We start from the raw sequence: 18,843 nt of genomic DNA, 5'->3' as shown, positions 1-18,843 counted from the left end.
TTAGAAGAAAATGATTGTTATGCCTAAATTGCTAGATCTAATTTTGTATTTTTGTAGTTTTTTTGTTTAACAAACAACAACACTTAAAATAAGAGGTACGATTTACTATTTTATAGGGAAATCTAAAATACCTTATAAATTGACAAATATCATTTTACCTCCTAAATAATATCTATATATTAATTCAGGACAATTTTAGAGATTGACTCAATCAAGTCTTTACTTGATTTTTCTAGATCTAGAAATATATTCTAGATCTATATTAATTATATTCTAATTCTTAATTTTTAAAATATATTTTAATCAAGTCATACTTAATTAAACCATCTCAATTTAATTTCTGACTAATGGTTCTTAATGTGTGTGACCCATTATATTCTTAATATGTTGGTCTAAATATAAATTATAATTCTAATTAAATAGAATTAAATAAATTAAGCAATTTAATTTATTATTAATTAAATAATTGATTAATTTATATTTAAAGAACAGGTGCATCGTCTAGCAATGTGTTATCATCTCTCAAATATTAAAAAAAATTGACTAACTTTCAATGACCGGTTTTTTAATGTAATTAATATCTTTTCATCAATAATATTATGATTTAACATTAAAGTATAAAGTATGTCTTCCATGTTAAATCATGTTTGTTCTCTATATAATATTCATCGATCATTTAAATGAGATTTGAAACTTTTTTCAAGTCTCATTCCAGATTAGCCAACTAAATCAATACTATTTGGAAATAGATTGAACATTTTTCTTAATTCATTTAAGGTGATGAATTCTCTCTTTATCACTCAAGCATCTTCATATAGTTCATGTCATATCCAATGCATGTCATTTAGTTACCTTATTAAGATAACATATAACATGATCAAAACATAATATTATCTATAGAAGATAACTTAGTGGTCTAAAATTTAAGGATCACTTACACAACCATCACGTGAGCTTTTTTATAGACATAGGTGATTTTTTTATATGGAACTTTCATACGAGTCAGTTCAGTTTACATGTCTTATGAGAAGCACCTATATATTAGTTTTAGGTATCCTTTGTACCTCAGCTTATGAGAACAATTGTTTCCTTTTATATAAAAAAGAAGAACATAATATATATATGTGTGTGTGTGTGCGCGCGCGCGCGCGTGCGTGCGTCTTTACGAATCTAATGAATATCCTACATTTAAGACAGTATCAACCATAAACATTTTAGGAACAATGCTTTAATGCAATAATAATTTCATAACTATAATAACTTTAAAATTTTCTTTGTAAAATATTTTTGTCCTATAAACTTCATCTTTATTCTAGATTCATTAATCTAATAATATATATAAATATTAAAGATAAATTAAGTTTTTTAAATAATAAAAATATATTTACATAAATATAATAATAATTGATCACAAAATATATCAAAATAACAGGTATTTATATGCATTTAATAATAAAAGAAAAAAACATCATTTCTATATTTTTTTTTCTTTGCTGGAATTATAGTTTTTACCGCGGGCACAAAATAAACACACAGCCTAAGAATAGATTGTTAAAAGATAGGGTACATAAACACACAGCCTAAGATTGGATTGTTAAAAGATGGAGGTGTTTGCCAATAGTATAGCACTTGGCTTTTGTGTTTCTGACAAAAGTTGTGGGGCTGCTGTCTACAGGTTGTTCAATTTCATTTCATTTTTTATTGATGGCAATGCGAGAAGCAAATGTGGTGGAGATCATCAATCTTTTCAAGATTTATTCTTTTGGCCACACAGCCATGTCTTTCTTCTCTCAAATCATGGCAGTAAGGTACTGCATAGTTGTAAGATCTCAAAAACATGGATTCTCTCTCTGTCTTTCCCTCTTAATTTATCTTCCCTCTTGCTTTAAGTTCTTCATCTTATGCTTGGCCTTAGTTCACGTGCCCTTGCTCAATAGCAAAGCTTTTTTTTTTCAAATTAAATTATACATGTAGCTTGCAGCAGCAGCAGCCTTTAGTTAACTTAACCTATTTGTGGATGTCCCAGCAGCTTTTTCTTTCTTTTATTTAAAGGGAGATTATGTGAGATATTGCTTTGCCTTTCCCATGATTACATCTCAATACTTGCACGTTGGATTTGAGCTAGGCACTTGGGCATTAATCCCATCAAGATGAGCTTTAGGAACTTTAATCCAGAAGGCAATAGTCGAATTTCCATTAGCACTAACCTCTGTGTTTTTTCTTAATACAGCATTTTTCTTGATGATGGGTATAATCATCCATCATGTGAAGAATTGACCAATGGTTAGTCACTTGGTGGTTATGATTATTTGTTACTTCCTAATATATATTTAGAAGTTGATGAATCATAAACTCCAGCCAGCCTCATCAATAATCAGAGTTACAGTTTAAACATAGGCAAAGTTGCTAATTAAACCCGGCCGGGTCATGGGTTAGACAGGTTAACCTAGTCAATTCAAAATCAATACGGGTTTTGATCAGGTTATAAACCGACACAATAAGCTGATTGGGTTTAACCGGGTTAACTCTCACCTAGTATAATTTGAAAATCAACTCGGGTCCTAGATCAAAGGGTCACCAGGTTAACATGCCGAGCCAAACTTAATAACTTTGAAGGTAGGTTAATTGTGGGATTAAGGTTAATGTAATCTAATTAAGCACTCAAAAGGAGACAACTTTTTAAAGGCACCAATAGACCACACTTGTTTTTGGCTCTCCAGACATGAAGGCCCATGCTTTTGATTTCTCAGTATGCTTCTTGAGACAAGGTATAGTATTCAATAAGTTAGGCAAGCCATCAAGATCATGAACATAAAAAACTGTAACTGATATAACTTTGTCTTTACATTTTCTATTGGAGTATAAAGCTACACGGGCTCAGCAGCAACAATGACTTGAATTATTCTCTAAGAAGAGTGGGTGTCTTGTTTTTCCATGGCACCTTCTTCCCTATAGGACCTCAAGACTTAGATAATGCATGCTCCTACTTCTCAGGACCCAACCCAAATGCCTTCCAGCTCCTCCCAGGCTACACTTTATGTAGCTATTATCGCAGTAGTGTAGCAGATTAGCATCGCACCTGTTTCGCCACACCACTAGAAGAGCATCCACTGAAGATCTGCACAGTTTGCTTCCCCATCATCACCCTCTCTTGATTGTCTTCAAGTATGAAAATTCTGTCCCCTTGTCATTGATTTTTCTAGCGTGAGCTTCTTTGATCAGAATTATATTTTCTGGTGTTTTTTTTGTTGTTGCTTTTTTGCTAGAAATTTATGGTATTTAAATGGCCATTTCCATTTTTGCAGCTTTGACATCACATCTAATGTATCATAATTCACAAGTTGCATCACTTTCACCATGTCTTCTGAGTTTAATCTTTATCTCTGCAGTCCTTTGTTTATAGATTGCAACTATTTTGTGGCAATTTATAATTTCCGTGTGCTGATGGAAGTCAATAGGCAGGCATTCTTCGCATTGCAAGTCTTGGTGTGTGTTGAGCTTTTGTTCTCTTTGTTTGCGGTCAGTGTTCCAAGAAAAAAGAAATAGAAATAGAAAGAATGGAAACGTATTTGGTTGAAAAAACAGAGACGAAACAGAGACAAAAACATAAAAATAAATTTATTTTTAAAACGGTTTTGAAATGAATTTTTATCATTTCAAAACAGAAAATACATCTCCCCTTCCCCAATTGTCTCTTTCTCTTATATTCAAAATATGGAGTCCTAATTTTTATTTTTCTTTTACAAATTTTCTTTCTCAGGGATAATGACGGGCTGCAAGACCAAAGACAGGAAACAACAATTGAATCTGTCTGAATAAGCTTTAAGTCTACATTTATTTGATAATTTTCAGAGTTGTTACTACCCGCAATCTCCCTTCAGAAGACAATGAACGAACTGGGTTCTGAAAGATCAAAGCCATGGAACATATACACAAGTTCAGACCCTGCACCATCTCAAACAGGAGTTATTGACAGGGAAGCTCCATGGAAAAGTTTTGGGACATCCATGAATGCGATTTCTTTTGGTTTTGTTGCAACAGCAATCCTGGTATCAATGTTTCTGATAATGGCCATCTTTGAACATCTCTTTCGGCCTACTCCTCCTTTTTCCTCACCTCAGGAGGTCACCAATGGTTCTGCGGAATCAAGACCACTACACAAACTCGGAAATCCACGAACAGTAAGTGCCCGTTTGTCTACACGTGGTATTGCCGCATTTCAAACTATATTTAGCTTGAAAAAACATCAAATTTTTATGCTTTTTCAACCTAAACGCAGCTTTGGTTTCTCCATATCTCGAGACACTCATGAAGCATTTAAGTTATAATGCACTATACATTCTAAATTCTTGACCAAAAAGAGAGGCAATTACAGGGTATTTTTCTGTGGCCTGTGTAAGAGCTAGTTGTGTGCTTCTAAGGATTGATGACAATAAGTTATTGGCTTGGTAACAGGTTCCAGCAGCTTATGCATCAGATTTTTCAGTGGTGATGCCTGGACAGCAACACCCTACTTGTATTGCCCAGCCAGCACCTCTACCTTGTCCAAGAGAAAGGATAAATTGGCCTGCCCATGAGCAAATTACTTGAAAAACATGGTGTAATGCTTGCGTTGGATCATGTAGAAAATGTTTTGTTATACTATGTATCTAATCCAGTATAAAATGGTTCATCATAATTATGCAGTACTCATTTCTTTGGCTTTTGTTACCAGATTGGATTTGTTGATGAAAATCTGGCAATTACTTGGGAATTTAACCACTCTTGACAAATCAAAAAAGAGAGAGACCCTTTTCTACCAACCAAGCTACTTTGAGGGGGCAATTCATAGAAAAATCTTTAGTGATCAAGCAGTTACTTTGCAGAAAAAAAAACCTGAAAAATACATGCCCATAACTCATTAGATAAAGTTTCGTTTTAGGGATTGAAGATTCACTCACCGGATGTTTCCAAAATAAAATGAATTCTCTTCGCAGAAACAAAAAAAAAAATACCAATCAAATTTTATCATGTGTTATTTTTATTTTATTTTCACATGAAATGATAAAATAAAATTAAAATAAATAACATAAAAAATAAATGAACCTTTATATATTTTTTGACCAATGAAAAGTTGACACTTTTAATGATATATTTAAGATATCTTGTAAGATCCCATCAATAAAAATCAACTAATAAAATAATGTCATATAGCATTGGGAAAAACCCTGAGAGCTCCTATAAATTTCTATAAATAAAAGGTCTCAACCTAGGAAAGAAAAAAGAGAGGAATTCTTAAAGATACAATTTTTCTTCAAAATAAGCTCTTTGAGTTAGGAAGTTCTCTCAAAAGTTCTCAAGCCTTTTTCATTTATGCTTGAAATCTACAAAGAACAAAACTTTTTTAGATTAACATAAACGCCTCATAAGAGTTCTTCAACAACATTTTAAAGATAAATCAAATGTCCTCTTTAAAGCATCAAATCTTACTTCGCAATATACACCTAAATTCGCATTCTTGTAAAGCATAAATCTTGACTTGATTTCTCAAATAAATCAAGTCACCATATATCAAATCAAAAAAAAAATTAGAGGATTATCTTATTCATTTAAAAAAAATATTTTAGATAGAGATTGTACATGATCATATATTTAATAAAATCATATATTTAAACACATGTGATTGTTTAATTTCAGGAACTCAAAATTGTATCTATACTCTTGAATCTCTTGGATGAAGTCAATTCAATAATAAACATTTGTTATCATTTAAACCTTCAATCTCTTTTTCTCTCAAAGCTAATTCAAAAGAGAATTTAGTATTAATAATATTTAATCGTGTTTCGGCTCATAAAAAATAATAAGAATATCTTTTTTTTAAAATTATTGTTTTATCACTTTTATTTTTTCTCATTGTATCTAGCATAACTTGTTTTTTGAGCTAAAACTAGTTGGTAATTTCACAACCCAAACTTTTTTTATTCTTTTTTGTATTCATGATTATATGTTTTTAATTAAATTTCCCTCACACCATACATTTATTTATTCCAATTTCATTAATCTAAGATCAACAGAATTATCCCAAAAATTCCTAATATAATATATAGTGATACTGAAGCATGGAAGGAGGTGCAATTTTAAGATCTTCATGAGGTCAACAACTAAACTGAGGGATCGGATCAAAAGCATTTCCTAGTTGAGGTACCAATTCGATATATATAATCGAAGGATTAAATCGTACAATTAATTCAAATCTTAAAATCTTTGAATTTTGTACTGGCGCAAAAGAAAGAAAGGGAAGGACATGCAACTGAGAACGCGCCTCAGCCTTGAATATTGCACAGTCCTCCTGGAATCTTGCATTCAATCAAAATCTCTGTTTCAAGGTAAGCTGATCCATCAGCATCTGCTCAAATGCCTACACAGAACCCAAGAAACCAATCTTACAAATTTTGATGTGCCATTCGAAAAACTCGTTGATTTTTACATAGCTTGCAATGAACTCAAAATCGCACGCCATGTGTTTGATAAAAGGCCCCACAGACCCAAAAATGTTGTTTTATGGAATTTATTGATAAGAGCTTATGCTTGGAATGGTCCCTATGAAGAAGCCATTGATTTGTACTATAAAATGTTGGGTTATGGTATTACACCCAACAGGTTCACCTTCCCTTTTGTTCTCAAAGCGTGTTCGGCTCTAAAAGAAGTAAGTGAAGGAAGAGAGATTCATTTTGACATCAAAAGACTTCGTCTTGAATCTAATGTCTATGTTTCCACCGCTTTGGTTGATTTTTATGCTAAATGTGGGTGTTTGGATGATGCAAAAGAAGTGTTTGATAAAATGCATAAAAGGGATGTTGTTGCGTGGAATTCGATGATTTCAGGGTTTTCTTTACATGAGGGTTCCTATGATGAGGTCGCACGACTGCTTGTTCAAATGCAATATGATGTGAGTCCTAATTCATCAACAATTGTTGGTGTCCTTCCTGCTGTCGCTCAAGTGAATTCATTGAGACATGGAAAGGAAATTCATGGGTTTTGTGTTAGGAGAGGCTTCGTTGGCGATGTGGTGGTAGGAACTGGGATTTTGGATGTGTACGGGAAATGTCAGTGCATAGATTATGCGAGGAGAATTTTTGACATGATGGGTATTGTCAAGAATGAGGTGACTTGGAGTGCTATGGTCGGTGCATATGTTGTGTGTGATTTTATGAGGGAGGCATTGGAACTATTTTGTCAGTTGTTGATGCTCAAGGATGATGGAATTGTTCTGTCAGCGGTAACTCTTGCCACTGTTATTCGAGTTTGTGCAAATTTAACTGATTTAAGCATGGGAAGTTGCTTGCATTGTTATGCGATAAAGTCAGGATTTGTTTTGGATTTGATGGTCGGAAATACTTTACTTTCAATGTATGCCAAGTGTGGGATTATCAATGGTGCAATGAGGTTTTTTAATGAAATGGATTTAAGAGATGCAGTTTCGTTCACTGCTATCATTTCAGGCTATGTTCAAAATGGTAATTCTGAAGAGGGTTTGTGTATGTTCCTCGAGATGCAGTTGTCTGGGATAAATCCAGAAAAGGCAACCCTGGCTAGTGTTCTGCCAGCTTGTGCTCATTTGGCTGCTTTACATTATGGGTCTTGCAGCCATTGCTATGCAATCGTTTGTGGATTTACAGCCGATACCATGATTTGTAATGCTCTTATTGATATGTACGCAAAATGTGGGAAGATTGACACTGCTAGGAAAGTATTTGATAGGATGCATAAGCGGGGTATTGTGTCATGGAATACCATGATAATTGCTTATGGTATTCATGGGATTGGATTGGAAGCACTATTGTTGTTTGACAACATGCAGTCTGAAGGTTTAAAACCAGATGATGTGACTTTCATTTGTCTCATATCTGCTTGCAGCCATTCAGGACTTGTTGCAGACGGCAAATACTGGTTTAATGCCATGACTCAAGATTTTGGAATCATCCCAGAATGGAGCATTATGCATGCATGGTTGATCTTCTAAGCAGGGCTGGGCTTTTCAAAGAGGTGCACAGTTTCATTGAAAAGATGCCACTTGAGCCTGATGTTCGTGTATGGGGTGCCCTGCTTTCTGCTTGTCGAGTCTATAAGAATGTTGAACTAGGGGAACAAGTGTCAAAGAAAATTCAGAAGCTAGGACCTGAAAGTACTGGGAACTTTGTTCTCCTATCCAATATGTATAGTGCTGTTGGGAGATGGGATGATGCAGCACAGGTTAGGATCACACAGAAGGAACAGGGTTTTGAGAAAAGTCCTGGATGCAGCTGGATTGAGATAAGTGGGGTTGTCCATACATTTGTTGGTGGTGGATATAGGTCCCACCCACAGCTGGCACAAATAAGCAACAAACTTGATGAACTACTGGTGGAGATGAAAAGGTTGGGTTACCAAACAGAATCTAGCTATGTCTTCCAAGATGTCGAGGAAGAGGAGAAGGAACGAGTCCTTCTTTATCATAGCGAGAAACTAGCTATTGCATTTGGAATTCTTAGTTTGAGCCCCGACAAGCCCATCTTAGTAACTAAGAATTTGCGAGTTTGTGGTGATTGCCATACTGCTATTAAATTTATTTCTTTGGTAACTAAGAGAGACATAACAGTAAGAGATGCAAGTCGATTTCATCATTTCAACGATGGAATTTGCAATTGTGGGGATTTCTGGTAAGGGTAAGGATGGAGGTTTTACAGGTCCCAATAGCGCATCTATAGTTAAAAGCCTACAGAATCTGCTTTTCCCTTACCGGCTATGTGATGACAGTTATGCAGCAGGTAAACATTTACTTGTAGTTTAGCATCTTGTTTCCAGCTTCCCTTGATTTATATGGATAATTTACTAGCTTAGTGATGCAGACAACTTGGAGAATATTGAGTGTTTTTAATCATGTTTCAGTTGAGAATTAGGATTAGAGTCTGATATACATGCAATTGGATTCAGTAGGGTTTTTTTTTTAGAAGAGATTCATATTGATATTTAGATGGTTTATACGAGGATATAAGGGCTGGTTTGGAGTTAAAAATTGGTTGTGAGCAGTAGCCTGAGGCAGTCTAGCTATAGGGAAAGAGGTTGGCGAAAGAGAAGAGAATAGAAATAGAAACCACAGAAACCAAAATATCAGATCACAGTTTTATACCATTACTCGTGTATATAAATATCATCAGGCATCATTTGGATTAGGGCTTCTGGAAACACTTAGACTAGGACTTCTAAATAGACTGTTATAAGCGGAGAGCAACTAAACAGGAAGGAAGACTAAAAACCATAGAATCTAATAGAAATGAACCAATACTCGAAATAGAAGCTAGACCTCATAATAAATCTGAACACTAGCTAGATACTACTGTTTTGCAGGAACATGCTAAGGTTACAAGTCTGCCATTGTTTTATTAAAAAATCACTGGTAACTTAGAGCCAGAGAACCCTAAACCAAGATATCTAAAGTGGACAATTATTCCTAGATGAACAAGACCTTTTGATTTTTTTGAGAACCATGGACCTGCACTTGAATTTCCAAAAGAGGTAAATTCTTCTTTAATATAGGATAAGATGCTCTATCAGTTAGAAATACCTTGCTCTATTTCCTCTGCTTGAATCATAACAAGAATTTCCAGTGTTAGAAATTTTCAACCCACAAATTATATGCCACACATAAGATCCCTTCTAAATCATTACCTTATCAAGTTTTCAATGAATAAGCTGCACATGAAACTTAGCTATTGTCCAAGTATCATGTTTTGTTGAAGCATATTGCTATTCTGCTTGTTAAATGTTAAAGAAGAGAACGATGATTCATTATTCCAATCAAACACCAAAGCTTTCATAATCAATGGCTCATTTTGGCTTTGATATCTGCTTAGATCCTCAAGACCTTTCTTCCATAGTGCACAAGCTACAACAGCTTACTAGATGAATGACTTTTGTCCCTTAGGTCCTGCCCTTATGTCTCCTATCTTCAGGTGACAGGATAGCATACATCTCTCGACAAGAATTACTTGGAGAAAAAACAATGAACATTGAAAATGGATTTGGTAGAATTATTAATCTACCCACATGATCCTGACTGAAGTTCGTCTGGATTTTCAATCTATTTATAGAAATTCATAATCATGTTATATCACTGAAAGCATCATAATGTTGTGAGTATTTCATGGCATAGTTACATTCCTATACCTTTTTTTGTGTTTTTTTCCTATTTCCTATATTTCCATCTTTGAAAATCAAATCCTCTATTTCTTTAGTATATCTCTAGGTTGTTTCAGCTGTAGGGAAGGATGACTTTGCTTCCTTTTCTGGCATTTTAGTTGATACCATATGCATAACACTCAATCCCACTCAGCAGGGAGAAGGTAGCATATGAAGAATTGAAAACCTGCCTCGTTGATGTTGCACAAATAAACAGAAGAAAGAAATAGGTCAGTATTACTGGAATAAGCTTCTGGCACAAAACTTCTGTTACTTCTTTCTCTACTTATCTCCTTTAATGAATCACCTCGTTGCAAGCTCCATTTTTTTCAAGCAGAAGCACCATAAAGATTTAAATACAAGAGATGAAGTAGTTGTTTTTCAATTATGTGCATTTAGTTTTGTTAGAGATTTACTGTTGTCAATAATTTCTACTAATTTGATAAATCTAACAATGTTACAACACAAGGCATATGAGACTTTGCTTATTTTCTCATAATCTTATCTGGTTTATACTTCAACTATTTTGTGTTATTTACCTTTTCTAATGAAGAATAACAAAAGAATGCCGAATACCCAAAATTACCTATGATAATTTATTTAATTAATGTAAATAAATCCTTAATATGTGATACGAATAGTATCCCCGTGCTGCAGCAACAGATTCTGTTCCAGGGCTCCAGAAAAAGAATCATGGAAATCTGTTGCATTCATAAGAAGCACCAGCATGGGTGTTTGTCGGGCATGATGGTTATCTTAGAAAATTCAAAGGTCTCTATCTGTTCACTGAACAATGTCCATGCACGGCATTTCAGTGACAGTGTGAAAAGTCACAAAAATGGTGCAAGTCTAGGAATAAAGCTTTCAACAACTGTTTCAAGGAGTATGGCTGAGGATGAGATACAGCACTGTCAGGCTCAAAAGGATAAAATTAAGTATTTTTCTGTGCTTTGTGTTTTTAGCATGCCAGGTATTCTCCTCTGTAACGGATTTAGAACCTTTTTTTTTTATCTGCAATATTTTGCATTGAATCAAAATTATTTTTTTATTTGATGAGTATAATTAAGGTTCTATAAGTATCGTTGTCACATCAACTATACATCAATACCCCTTTCACCATGTGGGGAACTCTTATGCTTGAATATCTTTGACAAGTGACTTTATAGTCTCTTACATGTGCAGTTTGCAAATGGCATATCATTAGCTAACAATTGACTGCTATTGCCCTGAACTATCTTTGGGACGCACTTTCTGGAACTAGGGTTTTGGACCTTTTGGTTTGGTAGAACTTGCAGTCTTTCTAGGTGACCTTTCTCCATGTTTTCCATCGATAGAGCTTGATTGAGTCTTTAGATGAAACTGACGTGAATCAATAACTAAAGCGGATGCTATGGTTTGACTCGTGAAGATTTGGTAAATGAAAAAACATGAGCAGAAGAAAGCATCTGCTGAGACTCAGAGGAACAGTTGCTGCCAACATGCATATATGTTCCTGTAAATCTTGTTGTCCGGAAAGCTGATATTGGTTGACATCATGGATGAACAAGATAGAATCTGAGCTGTCTGGCTGTCTCTCTCATGCAACTCATCATGATCTTTGCAATATGGCCTGTATGAGTTCGTGTCTAGGTGTTCTTTCACGTTGATGCAGCTATTCCTTTTTTTCCCTGTCTGTGTGAAGCAAAGTACCATTTTACCCCCTTTGAAGAAAATCTTTACTTGAGAAATGCCTGTTCCGATTTCCTCTGATCTTGTAGTGGTAATTGTGAAGCCACTGATGCCCATGTAAGTGTCTACCGGAGAGGTACTTCTGTCTTGTTATGGATCTCCACTGCTTTGCTAAATGCAATTGCTGTTCATGGTTTCAGAAACAGTGATACCATTTCTATTTCTTTCTCGCATGAACCAAGCAGGGATACCAGCACCTTTTCTCGTTTAGTTTATCCAACAGGTTCGATGTTATACATTAGTACTGATCATTTTTTTTCCTCCTAATTCCGTCTCTTGTAAAGAAATCTTGCAGTTTGCGGCTTAGGGTTGGAGATGCAGATTTTTCAATGTCCGACTTCATTGATGTGCATGTGGTTGTGAAGATTGTGTAGGTTCTCCTTCTAAATCTACAGTATTTCTGTCAGAGAACCTGCTGCAACAACTACTACTGATAATATTGATGAAGCTGATAGAAATGGTAAGGATGCAGCTATTTCTATTAGAAGTATCTCCTAGTAATCAACATATTTTACACTAGTAGATGACTGGTATCATTTTCATAACCAATAGAAGGGCTTTAAAGATCAGTTTTGTTCATGGTTATTAAACTTGTTATGCTCAGGGAGGTTGATTTAGGACCGGGTGTAAAAAATAATCAATCTATTGTTCACATGTTTTGACTCAGTCAGCAAGGCAAGTCAACTCATGACTTATTTGAAATCGGACAGTCCAGTTTGATTTTTTAAAAAAAAGTTCAAAACGACTCATTGTAACTTTAAAAAAAAAATGTTTTGATTGACTTGAATTAACTTACTCAACTTAAGATTTTGATATTAAACTGAGTCATTTGCTGACGAACCAGGTTTATTAATTTTAGTTTTATACTTCTAATAAAAATATGAATCATGTTTTTTCATGGATAAAAAACAAATACCAAGTAAAACCAGAAGATAATGTACTTCGATCATATTTTTTCAATTTTTCAAGCTATCCGCGAATAAAAAGTTACTTCAACCATTTGAATTCAGCAAAAGCTACCGAACATTGATTTGAATTGCCGTAAATTTAAAGGAACAAAATTTTTGAAACTACAATTGAACCTTGTTCACCACACGAAACTCCACAATCCTTTTTACCTTCCATAGATATCCCAACAGCCACAAGTTATAGTTGTTCTGCTAGAAAAAGGGACTGCGAGGTGGTTAAAGTAGCGAGGCAGCTTTGTGTTTGTTCGAAATGCAATGATTTTGTGATTAATTTTTTAAAAAAAAAAAAATTTCTTTTGGAGATGGAGTAGTGTAACGTAGTTTTAAAATCTAAATTGCCCAACAATCAATTTGGAAAAAAAAAAATCTCAATCAAAATTCCAAATTAACTTAGACATAATTTAAAGAGCATTTGAAAACATAATTATATTTGTATTTTCAAAAACATTTAAATTTTTATTATTAAAAATTAATTTTTTATATATTTAGGATTATTTTGATATGTTAACCTTAAAAATAATTAAAAAAAAAAATTATTTTAATATATTTCAATAAAATACTTTAAAAAAATAACCATTCTTAACTTCTTTAAAAAATAGATTTTTTATCAAAATAATATTATTTTAATTTTTTTAAAATGATTGGTGATAAACCCTTCTAGCTTCTAATCCGGTCTTACCCCAGATAAACCCGGATCAGGAAGACTAAGGTTGCTTCAGTATTCTACTTTTATTGCAACTCGTGGCCAATAAATTCAAGTTGGTTATTTCTATTAAAACAAAAACGTTTTACCTTGAACCAATCAAATTTAGATCTAGTTTAACAAAATCATTAAAAACTTGGACGATTAAATCAGGTTTGAGATCATAGATTTATCCGATCAACCTGCTAAGCCAAGCTACATTTAATAACTATGATCATCATACAACAGATGAGTCTATAGCCAACCCTGGCGACTAAATAGCTTATAACCAGATTGAACTCGCCATTGATGAATCTACAGCAGAAGCATAATTACATTACAGGCAAAAGAATTGGTGGTGAACACGCTTTTACAACAACAATTTACCTCCTACCACTTCCAATCCCAATGATTCGATTCGATTCTCTCATTCTTGGACTTGTATTTTGTCTTCATTGTAGGGTGAGTATAAAATCCTTCTTTATTGCTCCGTTTCGACATCATCATCGTCATCGGATAATACCTGAGTCAATAAGGAATACTTAACCCGGAGAGAAATCCGGCCCTTCTCAACCGCTAGTTTTGCCCCAGAAACAACCCAATAGCCAGGAGTTTCTTGTGGTCCTCTAGTCATCTCTGTTATGTCCACAAACTTGAGAAGCTTAGGGGCTTGAGATGGCACAGGAGGACCACCAGGGTACACAGCTGAATTTATATTTACATCAGCAGGCCGTGGAGGTGGCTTCTGCACTGACGTGAAGTGATGGCTGATTAAGGTTGATATGAGGCCGGACTTGCGTGCCAACCCTGGCGATCCATCCCACTCTGGTTGCTTCACAGATACAGCTCCCAACACAGTTGAAAACCGAAGTCGCAAAAAGAGAATATTTTTAAACCCGGAATTCACAACTTGTAACTGAGCTCCAGTTACTATAGAAAGATCTTCATCAGACTCCACAGGGCTGTGCAGATATGAGAAAAATGCTTCCACTGAACTTTCTCATAGTATTTGCGTTCATACGATTCTTGGTTGGTATTACCATTTGAATCATCTGTAAGTTGGAAGATTTTTGGAAGAGACGAGAGGTTGCTGCAAGTGTATGGCTAAGCGATTGCTCCTTTTACCTTCTAGATAGAGCCTAAGGCCAGTCACTGGTCTCTTGCCCACATCAACCTATCAGAAAAATGATGAAATAAACAAATGAATGAATTATAAATCAGAATCTAGCAGCAAACAAATTCACAGCAGAACCATCTCCATTTTTGGCATTCTACACCATCATTGAATGGAGGAATATTAGATGGTTTGAGTTATTTTAGTTTGCCTGAAAACCGCTGGTAACAAGAAAATGAAATGAATTGGGTTACTTGGTTTATCTGTGAAATTTTCTCAGGAAGCATTGGAAGAAATTTTGATGTGATATTAAAATTCTTGATTGATGAATGCAATTGTGCTATGGCAGCATTGACAAGTTGAGAAAGATAAAAATATTGAAAAAGCTATATCTAACAGATTTATATAGTAATACCCAGATTTATGGTATAGGGAATGCACACAGCAAATATTTGACATCTGGGATCCACATCATCAACCAGAAAACTTCAGATAAATAGACCTTATGGATATAGCACTACTTGGAAATTCTATTTTCTTACATGAAACCATACAACATCATCATATTAGATCTTTACTGGTTGAAGACAATAAGTAATACACAGTATATGAGCACGAGACCGTCATGGTTTAAAGTATCTAGTAAATTCAATTGAAAACAACAATTTGAGCAGACAAGAGAAGCTTTACCGGAGTAGTGTTCACAAAAAGCTTTGGCCCCATGAGACTGAACTGTAATGAAGCTGTATTTTGTTGCTTCCGCTGTGGCCCCAAGGGAAGTTCACTGAACACTGGTGCCCACTGCCTAGGCAGCTGAAATTCCAAAAACTGGTGTAGCTCTTCAATCGGGGGCTTATCTGGTATGCATTAGCAGAAACACGGAATTCATTTCTAATGAGCACAAATGAATCGCAGCAATAGAAGAACAGTAGTGAAGTTACAATGAGAAACATGTCAATATCACAATGAACTCATGGCAAAAAGATTGCAAAGCCCAGAAAAAGAATGTCTACTGATAAGTAAGCAAATTTTTACTAAAACCAAAACAAATAACTATCCATACATGATTTCATCACTAGTAACACTAATGCAAAACAGAATACAATGAAGTTACAAACTTCAGAACATTTTTCACTCACATCGTAAATAGAGATTTATGGCATGGCTCAAGAATCCACTCCCTGGGACACCATATAACAGAGAGGTAACTGGGATAAACGACATTGAGATAACATCAGGCTCAGATTGAACACTGTGCAACCATTCAGTATGGGATAAGATCCCATTATCCCTTCCACCTCTTCTCTTGTAAATTCTTACAATGTCCTGCAATCAGTCATTAAACAATAACAATCAAAATTATAATTTTCAGCAAAGAAAACCCTAGAGATCTTCAAAATATTTCAGCAGATGAGTTTGACAAGCATATCAAGAATTCATCCAATCCAAATGAAGAATAAACATATCAGGGACACTACCTCCTTGTGAGAATACGAGCTTGATGGATTGGTATCAGCAAACCTCAGCCTCTGCTCCCTAATTCCAAGCTGAAGCAAAAGTGTTTAGATAAGATGCCTTGAAATTATAATATAAACAAATACGCCAATTGAGTGTGCCCACACTCATGTGGTTTACATGGTATTTACATGGAAACCCAGCAGGCAAATCATTTTTGTTGATATAATGGCAATTTAGAGATCATTTGCACTCCAGTGACAGTTTCAATTTTGGCACTTCATGTCATATGGTTTGCTCCATTAGCACTGGCCTCAATGCCATGGAATCAAAAGACTGCTGTTATATAACTTTTATGTAATAAAAAATTATAATACCATTATGTTCCTGTTTGACAACGGGTTTTGTTGTTTTGCAGCCAAGAAGACCATATTGGTCTATAGTGGATACCTTTTCTTATGTCTAATTTCTGAAATCAAGCTACTGCAAACCTCATTATACAAGTTTTTTCCCTTAACAAATCTAATCATGATCAACATCTCGTGTGTTAACACCAAACAACACTTCTGTTGTGCACTTCATCTCCCAAATCCAAATGTTTTCAAAGACATTCATAATCTCCTTTACATATTTGGATTAGAAATACAACCTGCCAGCCTAATCCATAATTAGTCAAGTGCAGAAGCTCAACTATGATCATGAAGGAGAACCTTATATACCATAGCATCCAAGTATTCAAGGAAACCCATGACACTACAGCATGGATTGTTATTGTGGAATAAAGTTTATCAAATAAGCATGACATAAGAATTTCAAGTAAAATCTTATGTATTTTAGTTATGTGATGATCAGAAAATTAGATCTACATGTAAGAATCAGATTGTAGGATTTCAAAAATCAGATCACATGTTAAATGCTTGGATTCCAAATTATATATATATATAAAAAAGGTAGCATGGACAAACTAATCACAAACCTTGTTATTCTGGTCCACTTGCTCCGAAGCCATACCATACTGTCCATTCGTATCTAAAAACCTCCTATCTGCCATTTCCTTTAATCTCTTCTGTAGATCAGCTGGTTGAAGAGTTGATGAATGTTGTTGTTTCATATATATTACATCCTTCCCACCCATCTTGACACCAACAATGATATGAGTGCCAAATGTCTCAATAAACCTGAAACAACAAGCATATTTTCAAATTCCAGTTTGATTTAAAAACTTAAGGCAGCACACTTTTTTTTAAATGGTAAGCAATTTTTTCTACATACCTTCACAAAAAGGACAGACAAAGAAAAACACTTTAAACAGATTTACATCAATATATAGAGCAGAATTTTAAGAATGGAAACCAAATACATGCATTTCAACTAGTACAGACTGCAATCACAATCCCACAAAAGGAAAAGGAGCCAAGGCAATAACAGTTTCTTTGAAACACAAACAAACACAAATCCTAGTGATAAATCTAACCGAAAAGGGTGAACTTAGAATAAAACTGTAGAGCTTGAATTGCGTTAAACCATATCAACCACGGCATCCATGCTCAGGTCCATCATTCACCACATTGTTATCAGTAGGAACTCATCAAATTCTGTCCTATAAATACTGTATGTTTATTTATAAAAGCACAGATGCTGTTATGACAAGGACTGGCCATGATTATATCTATTGGAAAATGAAATTTGATTGCGTTATGCAAGATAGGAAGCTTGCAACTCATTATGAAATCCAGCCAAGCTGTTGGTGTGTTGCACTGGAGACAAGATTTTGAAGGTCCAGTCATTCAAGCGTTGTGCAACAAGGCATTAACATAGAAGCATGCCAGTAAAAGTACCCATTTAAGATTCTTCTTTCTGAGGGTGGTGGCAAATTCTTGACAGTTAACGCCATACAAGGTGGTCAAAATGCAGAACACATTACTTGCTATACAAAGCTGTTGACAAGAATTGCAGACATTTGAGAGAGTAGAGAACGATATAAACAAGCCCATTTTCTTCACATGCTATCTTATATTTTTAATTAATCTTATGCCCCTTTTTTAAATTATCTTGTTCAGTGTCAACTGAAATAAAATCCAAAAATTCATAGTTGCTTTTTTTTACAACAAAATTACTGCTTCAAGCAAAGTAGAAAATCAGGATTCAATAGGGATGTTTGACAATATAACCAAATGGGGTCTTCACCCCTCTCTCCATAGAGGCCTTTGCAATTAGCAATTTGAGATTTCACAGTTTATAAACTGTTAATGGTGTTTTTAAAGGTAATACAACATTTATATCCTCTGTACTCTAAATTGAACTTTTCACAATCTATGAGATACTTCCTTTTCCAGGTGCTCTGTAGTATGCTTTCCTTGCGACTGGTTTTGATGTTTCAGTAGAACTCTAAAATTTTACATAACCAATTTAATAAAAGGTTACTTAATTAGGTCACAGCATTTAAACTGAAAAAAACTCTTATTATAGTGGAAATATGAAGCCTCTAAGACTGGCATTACAGTAGATTTGTAAAACTACTTAACCAATTCAATAAGAGATTACTTGAGGGAGCAGGTAGAGAGTTTTTAACTGAAACCTCATTTTAAGCTAGTGCATATTTGATCCAGTAGATATGTAGAGTTTTAAACAAGGAATCAAGCAATTGTACTCTAATATCTCAAGGTTCAACAAAAGATAAATATAACAGATCTTAAGAT

At 34.6% G+C, this 18,843-nt stretch overlaps 2 protein-coding genes and 1 pseudogene across 4 annotated transcripts; 2 read left to right on the top strand and 1 right to left on the bottom strand.

The window, feature by feature from the left end:
- Positions 1–1,667: 1,667 nt before the first annotated feature.
- Positions 1,668–4,713, top strand: LOC118037226 (uncharacterized). 3 transcript variants are annotated; one of them, XM_035043142.2, is made up of 3 exons: positions 1,668–1,808; positions 3,761–4,181; positions 4,456–4,713. In XM_035043142.2, exons 2-3 carry the CDS (start codon positions 3,888–3,890, stop codon positions 4,588–4,590), a joined length of 429 nt encoding a protein of 142 aa, XP_034899033.1. In that variant the 5' UTR covers positions 1,668–1,808; positions 3,761–3,887; the 3' UTR covers positions 4,591–4,713. The 3 variants fall into 3 exon arrangements, with proteins under 3 accessions (XP_034899033.1, XP_034899031.1, XP_034899030.1); XM_035043140.2 differs by lacking the exon at positions 1,668–1,808 and adding an exon at positions 2,567–3,204; XM_035043139.2 differs by lacking the exon at positions 1,668–1,808 and adding an exon at positions 2,575–3,165.
- Positions 4,714–6,101: 1,388 nt separating this feature from the next.
- Positions 6,102–12,529, top strand: LOC118037198 (pentatricopeptide repeat-containing protein At3g16610-like). The gene is given in 4 exon segments (XM_035043119.2): positions 6,102–7,958; positions 7,961–8,786; positions 10,355–10,427; positions 10,855–12,529. Coding segments are annotated over 2 exon segments (2,397 nt in total). The 5' UTR covers positions 6,102–6,283; the 3' UTR covers positions 8,683–8,786; positions 10,355–10,427; positions 10,855–12,529.
- A 1,182-nt stretch (positions 12,530–13,711) lies between these two features.
- Positions 13,712–17,789, bottom strand: LOC118037199 (MACPF domain-containing protein At4g24290-like; annotated as a pseudogene).
- Positions 17,790–18,843: the final 1,054 nt, after the last annotated feature.

The sequence above is a fragment of the Populus alba genome, chromosome 17 (genome assembly GCF_005239225.2).
Source record: "Populus alba chromosome 17, ASM523922v2, whole genome shotgun sequence".
In the NCBI taxonomy this organism is placed as follows: domain Eukaryota; kingdom Viridiplantae; phylum Streptophyta; class Magnoliopsida; order Malpighiales; family Salicaceae; genus Populus; species Populus alba.
This window is presented reverse-complemented; position numbering and strand designations above follow the sequence as displayed.